This window comes from Malurus melanocephalus, unplaced genomic scaffold (genome assembly GCF_030028575.1).
Source record: "Malurus melanocephalus ecotype Western Australia unplaced genomic scaffold, MMel_1.1 scaffold_50, whole genome shotgun sequence".
NCBI classification, from domain to species: domain Eukaryota; kingdom Metazoa; phylum Chordata; class Aves; order Passeriformes; family Maluridae; genus Malurus; species Malurus melanocephalus.
Window position 1 is genome coordinate 423,385 of NW_026623282.1, and position 12,075 is coordinate 435,459.

Below are 12,075 nucleotides of genomic sequence, written 5' to 3' on the forward strand. Positions count from 1 at the left end.
CTGTTCTCCCTTTTGAAGGAATAGAGCCTTTATTTAAAAAAAAACCCAAAGCCTAACCCCAAGAGCTAGACACTCTGTGAGATAAAGGCTTTGTTTGTAAGCCTTTGGTCATGCAGCAGGAAGATCGAAATGCATTTGTTATGCATACTTTCCATATCAAGTGTCTTCTRTTGCTTTTGATGTACTTCTTTCAAYTMATTTTTGGAAGTTAGCWGTTKTTTTCTGACCCTCAAAAGTAATTTTTTTTTTTAAGATAATGTTTTCCTAACTCTCAGAATTAATTGGCTGTTGCACTACAAACTATGTACTTCTGTGACCAGGATGAGATTTTTGCTTTTGATTTTTTGATTTTTATCACGGAGGCTTTTTGCTGGAAGACTAATTATTTGTAGACTGATCTGAAGTAGTTCCATTCAGGTAATCTTTTATATGGAGGCATAAAAAGTCTTCARAATGATAGTTACACTTCTGCTGACTCTGATCATAGTTTTTAGTCTTGCTTTTTCATAATTTTCACTTACATATTTTAAGTCCTAAATGCAGWTTTGTTTTTTATCTTAAGAAGAGAGCAGTGGAAGAGCACCTCAGCCCACATATGATATATTTTAGGGCTTTACCTTGTGTTTTTTAACTCCATGCATTATTTTGGCTATCCCTGTCCCTGGACAGGGATATCATTGCCAGCTTTAGTCTGTTTTTGCCTTGCATGTGTTAACAGCACAGGACACTTTGGTGTGCAACTTGCACACTTTGCTGACTGCACTTGGTAGGTTCCCAGAATCAATGGAATGTGGGATGTTTGTTCTCTTGCCATCCCATATTAACCCAGTAGAGGGACCTGATGTCTGGATTTATATGCTAGTAATAGMTATTAGTTTTTCTTGTGCATATTTTGGGAGGATGTTTTGTATGTGTCTTGTGGTTTTCTTATGTCTCATCCATAACCTAAACATAGGAGAAATGAGGATTTGGTCCTCTGTACTTCACTGACCCTGTGCTACATGTTAATGTGACTGGTATGCCTATTTGACAAAAATTACAGTGCTGTTTCTGGAATAACCCCACCTGTTCTTTTATCAYCCCTAAGAAATACCTTTGAGTCACTCAATCACATTTTTTCATAGCACATTATAATATGCAGAGTGTGTTCAACTACATTAGGCAAATATTCTGTGATGTGACACAAGAGTCAGTRAATTTCAAAGTTCACCAACAACATGTAGTTATAAATTTCTTGAATACAAAGTATTTTCAGTTTAGTTTGCATTTATGTTACTGCTTATTAGGCTGTATAACAGTCCTGTAGGAACAATTTTAAAAATTTTCTGACCATAGTTTTTTAGTCATTACCCCAACTAAGTATGTAAAATTCAAGTTGTGGAAATCAATGTCTGAAAAAAAGAATAGGTAGGAAGGGGAGCTGTTGAGACCAAGACTTTTAGCTGTACTTTGTCRTATGACTAATTTGAAATCCTTAGATTACTCAAATGTGTATATTTGCAGCATTGGGAATAACCCCCCTCTTTTTCTCACACGTAAACATGTAAACTGAAGAAAGGAACAATAGATTATATTTAGGAAATTGTACTATATTTTGAAATTAATATGCCCATAAAGCTTATTAATACAAAAGTTAAACTATTTTCTAAAAACTCAGATAACTAATTTTATAAGTTCATRGAGGAAAACCTAGCTGTGGTGCTGCCCTCCATCCCTTTCTAGAAATGGTGGACTTTTGCTGAGGACTATATAATTCAAATTTTGGGAAGTAATTTTTTTGTATACAATATTATTTTTTCAAGAAAAATTGGAGAGATATGGATTCCTCTTCAGTTAACAATGGAAGATGTCTGAAATGTCTTTACTATAAAAGCACGTGGCTCAGGAAACTCATTTATTGTTTTTTGGTTGCAATTGTCTTGTCTTGTTAATTATGCGATAACTGATCTGTTGTGTATTTCTCTGGTGCCAGTTAAACGTGGGACAGGTTTGGAGTGTCATGGATTATATGTTTATATTCTCCATTCCGTTTTAGGGGTGGGAATTGTGGTGGCAGGGATTGGAGCTCAGCAGCAGGCTCTCAGGGGCATTGTATTTGTGCAAATTGTATGGGTTCCAGGATAGTCAGCTTCATCTCATGTAGTAGTGCAAAAGAAAAGCATTAGTTCTCAAGGACTGTGGTTATCTGAGAAACTTTTATTTCCAAGCTCTCTGCTGTGTTTGTGTTGGTGTGAGTGATCAAGTTGAACTGCTCRTTGCTTTTTTATTGTTGTGACTACTGATGTATTCTCACAAAGGCTTATGTAAARCAAAGCAGAGATGGAAGCTCAAGTGCCAGGTTGGTGACTCCTCCTAAAAGTCAGGATTTATTTGCAGCCATCTCTGTGCTGATAAAATTGTACTCTTTGGAATTCTGGGGATAACAGGTACTTCCTCGGTGTTCTTTGGGGATAGACCATTGCATGACAGCACACTTGCCACATTTCTCTGAGCACAGGTGTACACTGCCTATATTCTCTGAAATCAGATGATTGCAGTGGTCTGTGATGTTTCCCATACAGCTTTATTTCTAAATCCAAGAAAGCAATCAAAAATGYTATGAAATAACTGCTCCAGTCATGGCATGCCCCTTTCAGATACCTTGACTCYAYAGTGACAGCTTCTGTTGAGTTCCTGGCTTTCTTTTCCGCAGTGTAAGTCAGACCTGTAAGTAAAATGATGTCTTTATARCTGTAGCTATAGCCCTGCTAAATTTTCTTCTTTTCTGCTTTTACTTTAATGGGAAAAGTCTAAAGGCAGCCTGCTCAACAAACATAAGATTTCAACAGATGCAGCATTTGCATGTTCTCTCATTCTTTGGAGTGGGCGTGACAAATTTCTTCTGCTTAGTTTTAGCCTAGAAGTGACTTCTAATTAGTGAACATCACATAAGACTGCCCTTTCAAATTGGTGGGATTATGAGCAAAAGTTTATAATTGATGAAAACTCAGATGACAGGATTTTATACTTGGATTGATTAGTTTTGATAGATACATTTCTTCTGTGCCTGCCATCAGTCCTGAATACCCTGAGGACCTTGAGGTAGTAGCTGTGTGTGTTGTGATCTGATACATTATCARCTGTTCTGTCACTGTCCAGCTCCACAAGGTTATAATGTTCTTGTTATGGTGGCTGGAAAAGAGGTGACTGTAATGGCTAATGGTTCCCTGCTTTTTCACTTGAAGTGTAAGATGAATTCTTTCCCTGCTAATGCCTGGATTTGGAGTAATTATCTAACATTAAAGAGAGTTTTTCAGTCCTCTCTGTTCTGTGGGAGCAGTGTTTTTATGCCATTGAGAAAACTTATGCTGCTGTCTGAAATGTACTCTTTGTCTGCTGAACCTCTTGATGCATTTCATTTGGGGCATATTAGCTGAGTTTCAGCCACTGTTACTGTGTTTTCTTCTGAACTGTCTCACCTATATGTTATATCTTCAGCTTTGTCTCAGTCTGAGGCAGCCTGTAAGGAATGTCTAAGCCGATTCTGGCCCATCAAACCTTTCTTAGTAATTACAATAAATTACATTATGAAAARGTATCCATGGCTGTGGTTTTAAGCAATCTCTGAGAGTTTTTGCTGAATCTCAGTTTAGTGGAAGCATTTTTTCGGGCAAGATCACTCAAGATATATATTCTGCTTGTTGAATAATCTTAAAGGTGAAATACGTTTGGGATCTGTTGCAGTTTCCCTGAAATTGTCAATTGTGAAATCCTCTTAGAGGCAGTGAGGACCTATTCCATTTCAGATATCATTTCTCATGGAATCGTTGAAGGGTTTGGTTTGGAAGGGACATTAAAGACCATCTAGTTCCTAGCTCCACTGCCATGGGCACAGATTTCTTCCACTCGACCAGATTGCTCAGAGCCCCATCCAGCCTGGCCTTGAACACCTCCAGGGAAGGGACAGCCACWAGTTCTGTGGGCAACCTTTCCAGTGTCTTAAAACCCTCAGAGTAAAGAATTTCTTTCTAACATCTGATCTAAACCAGCCCTCCTTTAGTTTAAAAACATTGTCCCTTGTGCTGTCACTACATGCTCTTGTGAAAAGTCCCYCCCCAGCTCTCCTGTAGGCCCTTCAGGTGCTGGAAGGTGCAGGAAGGTTTGCCTGGAGCCTTCTCTTCTCTAGACTGCACAATCACATCTCTCTTCATAGCAGACATGCTCCAGCCTTCTTGTGGCTCTTCTCTGGACTCTCTTCTATAGGTCCATGTCCCTCTCATGTTGGGGACAGACCTGGGACGCAGCGCTATGAGTGGGTCTCATGAGAGGGGTCRGAGGGCCAGAATCATCTTCCTTGGCCTGCTGGCCACACTGCTTTGGATCTAACCCAGRCCACAATTGTCCTTCTGGGCTGTGAGTGCACATTGCCAGCTCATGTTCAACTTCTTGTTAGCCAGCAGTCCTAAGTATTTTTCCTTGAGGCTTCCTTTGATCCTTTCTCTGCCCAGCTTGGATTTTTGTTTGGAATTGCCCCAACTTGGGTGGAGCACCTTGCACTTGGCTTTGTTGATCTTCATGAAGTTCCCACAGGCCCATGTCTCAAGCCTGTCAYGGTTCCTCTGGATGGCATCCCTTCCCTCCAGCGGGTCAATCTCATCATGCAGTTTTGTGTCCTTGACAGATTTGCTGAAGGAGCMSTTGATCCCACAATCCATGTCACTGMCAAGGGTGTTAAATTGACAYTGACAAAGGTGTTGTCAGTACAAATACAGACCCAGAGAAAAAACACTTGTCGCTGGTGTTCACTTGGACATCAAGCCATTGACCACAACTCTAAGTGCAACCATGCAACCAATTCCTTATCGACTGAGTGGTCCATCTGTCAAATCCACATATTTTTAGAGGCAAGGATAGTGTCACAAGCTTTGCATAGGTTCAGGTAGTTGACATTATTTGCTCTCTTACCCACCAAAGCTGAAATCCTGTCATAGAAGGTCACCAAATTTGTCAGGCATGATTTGCCCCAGTGAAGCCATGTTGGGTGTTACCAGTCATCTGTTTATTTTCTGTTTGCTTTAGTACAGTTTCCAGGAGGATCCGTGCCATGATCTTGCCAGGCACAGAAGTGACTCCAACTGGTCTGTAGTTCCCTGATTCTTCCTTTTTTTTTTTTTTCCCCTTTTTTAAAAACAGGTTAACTTTCCTTTTCTAATGTTGCCATTTATGTGGGCTATGAGCTTCATAATGTTTTTATTTCAGTCTTATCACAAGGTGTCACATTTGTTTTCTTACGGATAGTAGATATTTCTCTACAAAGCAAATGAAAGGACAATGACTACCAAACTTGCTTTTTGGGTTTTTTGCTTCTCCAATTTTTTGGTAGTGTAGTGGTAGTTTTTTGTAGTCTTTTGCATAGTTGAACAGAATAAACCATTTCAAAATATTACTAAAATTTGCCTGTATCTTAATTAAATTGAATTAAGTACTCAAAATACTTGAGGCACCATTAGTGTGAAGAATACAGATACTTCAACCATGTTTTTTTACCCATATTTATAGTTAAGTTATTCTTGTCATGAAACTTTGCAATTTCAGTGTCTTCACAATTAAACATTTCTAATGAATTTATCTAGTTATGTAGTAGGTAGGGGATAGTAGGACTCTGAAGAGTAAATATTTAAATAGCAGTTTAGATATTCAAACTTGGGTTTTTTCAGTATCTAGATGTCATCAGCTTTCTGTTGATATCTGTTTAATATTGGATGGTCACCTCTTAAAAATTTAGGTAGTGGTAATCTGGTTTAAATATTAGAAATCTGTAAGCCAGAATTTAGTTTTTCTTCTGAGTGTATCCACACTTTAAATCTATAAGCTTGGAGTGGCATGACTTTTGTGAAATGTTCAGTGACCAGTATAGAGCTCTTGCATTAAAATGAGCGTTATCCTATCTAGATCTCTAATTCTGTTAGGAGACAAGGTRAATGAAGGCATCTAGTAAGTGAAGAGATCAGAAGTCCTTGTTATTCTGTCCAGGTAGAGGAAGTAGTTTACTTGTCTTCATGCATACAGAACATTTTGCTGAAMTGCTTTCTTTCCTGTTTATTGTGGACTTTATACTTTTCAGTCTAAGGAGTCAAMCTACTCATGTGCTCCAGACCAATGAAGACAGAGAGAAAAAGAGAGGGGAAAAAAAAATTAAAAGACCAATTTAACTGATGTCAACCATTTGGAACTACTGGATTGTCTGTCTTTCTTCCTTCTTCTCTTTTTTTTTTTTTTTTTTTTTTTTTTTTTTTTTTTTTTTTTTTTTGGTCAGTTTAGTCATAGTAAAAGAAGATCACTCTGTGTCTCACTGTTCTACAGACTTGCTCTCCCGGGTGTACTACATTTTCTTGTTTCTCAGACATTTTACTGTAACGTTGGGGTTTTAATTTTTTTTAAATTTTATCCAGAATGATTCTGACACAGGAATTATGCCTAAGGATTTTTTTCTTCGCTGTTCTGTAGTGTTTTAAGGGTATGGTGTTGGTGTGCAGGAGGTGCAAGATCCTTGGTAACAGACTATATCAAATGCGAATTTAGCTGATAAATAYTGTGGTTTAGATGAGGATTTTAAACTGCAAAATTTTACATGGWATAGCCATAATCCATGGTGTTTGCTAGTTTTGTAAAATCTGAGGCTATCAAATTTATGAGTTTCTCTCGGAAAAAAATCCAAAACCAAATTTTAAACTTGGAAGCCAGGTGTGACTGAAACCCATGTGTCCAGAAAAATTTTCTGTGTGTATTGTATAAAGAAGTAGAAAGTAAACAGARATTCTATTGGAGCTTTGTCCTCAGTTGCTGTGTCTGGAAGATGAGCCACGGTTCCAGAATGCTCAAACAACTCAGTCTGGAAGGGGGAATGAGATCATGATACCACAGCTCTGGGGTGGGGRCCTGAGAGAGAATTCTATTTAGCCTCCCTTCCCTCATTAAAAAAAAAACCTGATATCTGTTAAAAGAGGTTTTTCAGTTTTTGAAAGTTGAAAACTGTCTAAGTTAGTAGACAAGTGTCAAGATATCTTTCAGATTACACGTGTGCAGAACTGAATGAAATGCTTTATTGATTTCTGTGAGTGTGAAAAATCTTGCTGCTCTGCTGACAGATAGTTGGTAAAGCTATAATGTACCAGCTTTGTTAGTATAGAGAAAACAGTAATACACAGCATTTTGGGAATATTTTCCTACTGCAGATGTGGTGTTAATGAACTTTCTGCTTAAAACCAGAGTAAATGAAATTAACCCGGCGCAAATTTGCTGGTGTACCTGGATTTTCACCCACACAAATGGGTCTATATTTTTTATATTTCGGTTGTGCCAAGGTGAATGAGCTGGATGGGGTTTGGTAGGGGATAGGGAGTCTCATCAGTTTGTTTGCTTTCTCATGAACATTGGGAAGAGTTAGAGTGTTCTGCAGCCTCATTGGTATAAAGAAGTACATGAACTGCAGTTTTGGAAAAGACAGAAATTTAAAATGAGTTGTAGTTATGCACAGTCTCTTAAATCTATTTTCTGATAATTTTTTCTTATTTTTTTCTATTATTTCTTTTTATTAGTCCTTCTAATAACAGTACAATAGCCTGTTCAAATTTTTTGTTTTAAATGAATCACTGACAACTTGCAGAAGTACTAGGAAAAACAGGGTGGCTGGTAGCTTTTTGATCTTTCTGCACTAAATGCAATTCTCCAGTTTTCGTGCTTAAATAAGACTAAGAAGTAAATCCAGCAAACTGCTCTGCTCCTTCACGAAGGACTCTGACATGTGAAGTCAGAAGTGGCAGCCCTGTGGTGGCTGCTTCTGAAGATGATTGGTCTCTCTCAGCCCTCTTTTTTCCCCATCTTGTTCTTTAATTGTACAGGGACAATTATTTTCACTGACAACTTGCTTTTACTTTGTTTTGAAACAGTGGGGAATTAGGAGTTCTTTTAAATGAGGGTAAGCCTTAGTCTGCTTTTCTCTGGAAGCACTAACATATGTTGAAAGGATTGAAACAGGTAGGCTGAAAAGGTGTTTTGGATCTCTCTGAATAAAATTATTGTAGACAAGCATAAATTATAAGATGTTAAAGACTATTTTACTGATAGCTAAAATGTTTATTTCGTGAGATGCATATGGGAGATAATGTATATATATATATGTAAACAGACAGTGAAGAACAAGCAAGTCTGCTAATAAATTTTGTGAATTCTAACTAGTCTTATAGAAGGGATACTATATATCTTCAGATTAGTGCATGTAATACAATAGTATTCCACTTTTAGTTTATTTTTCTTCACTGTTCTTACATGTATGAGAAACCAACCCCACCCACTCACCCTCCCTCCTCAGATACCTGAATTTTCTTCTGAAACTCAGGTTTATTTTATGATAGGTACTACTATCTCTAGCCATAATCATGTACTTTGTAAGACTGAGTTGAAGTTTTCAGGATCTAATATTGCATTTTCTTCTTTTGGCTTTTTTAACTTTCTCTCAGGTTTGATCTTAACTCAGAACTACTTGCTTTTCATTCTTATTATTTCAGAGATCAGTGAAACTCTCTAACATATTTTGTATAAATTACAGTAATACATTGAACCATAAGTTGGCCATAAAATTGCCTTTGTGGATATGCTTTGCAATTGGAAAATATTGCAGTGAAGTGTGAGTTGCCTCCATGTCCAGTGAAAAATGCATGTCCTTTTCTGAATAGTAAGTGCAAGTTTTATGTAATCAAACTAATCTTTAATTTGGCAGAAAGTAGTTTTTAGCAAATATAAAGGGGTTGGTTTTGTTTTGAGCAGTATGTTGTTTGTAGTCCAGTTCTGCTATAGTACTGAGATATTGATACATTTTTAAATGTGGTTTTATTTATTTTTATTTTAGGAGAATGACATCTTCCTGGGCTGGGAAAAGGGAGCTTACAAGAAATGGGGAAAGAGTAAGAAAAAGTGCTCTGATCTAACACTAGAGGAAATGAAAAAACAGGCTGCTGTCCAGTGTCTTCGCTCTGCTTCTGATGAAGTAAGTTTGGACGATTTAATAGATTCTTAAGGCTTTATGTCTTTCTTTGTGCTAGATATATTTAGCTTGTGATGCTTATCTTTTAATTTGTGCCTTCTTAAATTGCTGACTTGCTAAATGTTCTCCAAGAATTCTTCATTTTTCTTTAGGAAATYATGAAATCTCTGTAGGGTAGAATGATTTCACCTGAGATTCTGTACTATGTAGTGTCACACTTYCCTTTCTGTAAATCCTTGCCTGTTCTTGTTAGGGACTGTTGCAATGCACTGAGTTTGAGTTGAATGCAAAGTTTGAGTTGAAATTACCACAAATATTGCATAAAGGTAATTCTAAAAATTGTATATTTGTGTTGTGTGTGAATAGACAGGACTGGAATATTTGGGCAGAAAGCTATCTTACRCTATATGTGTAATCCAGAGTTCCTAAATAAAAACCTATATATAGTAGCAAATGTTCACTTTCCTGATTACATGGTTGAGTGGAAGTGGAGTTGAAGTGCACTGACYGGAGAAGGTGAGGAGAGGTGAAGGAAGATAGCAGAGGCAGGAGATACCATATAGCTGAGCAGAAAAGTGGACAAAGGGAGAGGCAGTTGAAAGCAATGTTTAAAAAGAAAAAACTTTCCTGTAGCTCTCCAGGGAGATTTTTTTCAGACAGCAGAAATGAGTTTTTTAGGTGACAGAACTGCAAATACTCTGGTCTKTCACTGCAGTAGGAAGAAACTACCCCACCTATGCAGCCTGCTTGCGTTATCACTCCACACACCTTCCTAGTCATCGCTTGCGCTTGCACAAGCATTTGGGTGGTTATGTGGAGAACTGGTTTGGAAAAGTGAATCAGTTTCCTGACATTAACCTGGTTGGGGTGGAGGAAATGTTAACCCTGAGAGGTTTCCTGGTCAGCTTTGTGGCACAGACACTTGTGCAAGCAAGGTTGTGGAGAAATAATCAAGGAAGTGGGGATGATTTGGTGGTTATTCCCACCACCTTCTGCAGCATTACCATAATGTTCTGGCTCTCTGTTTGTGAAACAACTTGAGTGTTTGTTCAGTTACAATTGCTAATTGACTAACTGGGAGATTTCTGAACTCCCATTCTCCCATTACTTATTATCCTAACAAAGTGATGCAAAGTACAATTTTGTTGGTAATTTACTCCTCTCTCATAGTTACAGAGTATTGAGGTCAGCACTCTAACTACCATAGAAGTTAATTTAAATATGAAATAAATATGGAGAAAATAATTGCAAGAAGTAATGTCTTTCTTGAGGGTATGTTTGTCTTTGTATATGCATTTTATGAACAATAAAATGTAGGTCTCATATGTAGACTACAGGAATACTGATGATTGATTTTTAGCTTTAGAAATTACTCTCTTGATGCATCTCCACATAGCTGAAAATCAAGGATTATCACTTAGAGCTAAATTTACATTATATAGGGAAATCTGGTTGCAGAGCAAAAGGAAAGAGGTGAATTTATTAATAACCTAAAACAGGAGAAGAAGGGAAGAAACTGTTGAACTACAGTTTTGAAAGAATTAAAATACATGAGACCTGAAAGGTTGAAAAGTAACTTCACCCTTGACCCCTGTCACCTTGTCAGATTTTTAGTGTTCAACATTAACCTATAATCTGCAATCTGTAGAGTTGAATTAGTTCAGAGCTAATTTTGACTTCTGTTCCCTGCTCAGACAATTAAGCTTGCACATTTGTTGTCATTAATGAAATTGCAGGTCATAATTTTTATAATGCATTTCCAAACACAGAATTGAACCTTTAAACCTTTTTAAAAAAAGTTGTTACTTAAAGCTGCTTTGTAGGTAGTTTAACACATGCATTACATGAAAGAAATACAGACTTGTTTTATTTTTTTCCTCTAAAGGGAAGGGTAATCCTGCTTTAATGCTAGTAATTCTTTAAAGTAACTTATAAGATATCTTTTATTTCTCTTTTTCAAATACATTTATTATGTTGTTAGATTTTCGTATTTAAGTTTGCGTGCTGATATGATGGGAATAATCAGTAGATTTTGGACTGTGAAAGATAATGTTAAAATACTATTTCTGCTGAGACATTCAAGCTGTTTCATGCAATGTTCATGGTTTTGTCTCTGTGAAAAGATAAAAATACTCTGTGAACTGTAGTTGAAATTGAAGATCAGTTATGTGTCAGGAGTGTTTATATAAATTGTTGAGATACAAATAAACACTTTTTTTCCCAGTGCCACTTGAATTTTTTTAAYAGTTTTCTGAATCATCTGAAAAACATTTACCTGTAGAGGTGTTTTTTGTTGTCAAATGAGGCAGATGTGTTCATTAGGATGTTCTCTTTTTGCAAGTGGTCTGATAAATAGTCCACATGGGCAGTTATAGAGCTTGTTTTGCTGCCCTTCTGTGGTCCCTTTTCCAAAATAGGTGGATACACAAATGCCAGTATGCTCACATGGATATGGAATACTTGCTCTTCCAGCCTACCTCTTCTTTCAACCYTAGTATTGGAGCAAAGCAAGCAAGTTTGAGCCCCTTTTTTGGGGGTAATTGGGAAAAAGTCCTGGTGTATTTAATTTAAATAYATTTAAATAAAATTGTATCTAAGTAAAATGATTATAGTGTTCACCCTGTGTGTGTCTGTAGASAGAGTAAATATACATGTGCATATGTAGGGACACACAAACACACACAAAAGACCCCAAATCAGGGTGACAATTCAATGAAAATTTTAGGATTTTGCAGCCTGATCTGTTTTAGAGAGAAAAGTGTGCAGAGGATGAAAAAGTAATAAGGGTCAATAGTAACTTTTCTAACTCCTACAGGAAATTACAGAGATCCGGGTAATGTAATTTTGATTTTTGCATTCAATTACTTAAACCAGTAATGTGTTGAGAAATGGCAGATAGTCTGCCTTCTCCCTCTACCAGTAATCAAAAGCCTTTAAATTGGATGATTGCTTCAGAAAGGTGTTTGATGGGGAGAGGAAGTCATAAAATAGATTATATGAAAATTGGCTTGATAGCAKTAAATACTGTTCTGTCATACTTTCGTTTAGTGGTT

The 12,075-nt window shown here is 37.0% G+C and overlaps 1 protein-coding gene across 3 annotated transcripts in view; it reads left to right on the top strand.

Moving 5' to 3' along the window:
* KIAA0232 (KIAA0232 ortholog) overlaps positions 1 to 12,075 on the top strand; it is a 65,414-nt gene that overhangs the window by 24,212 nt on the left and 29,127 nt on the right. For 2 of the 3 annotated variants that reach the window (XM_057365248.1, XM_057365250.1), the window contains exon 3: positions 8,888 to 9,025. In XM_057365248.1, coding sequence (XP_057221231.1) covers positions 8,888 to 9,025 — 138 coding nt within the window. Of the gene's footprint in view, positions 1 to 8,606; positions 8,714 to 8,887; positions 9,026 to 12,075 lie in introns of those variants that run through there. The other variant, XM_057365251.1, reaches the window with a different exon arrangement.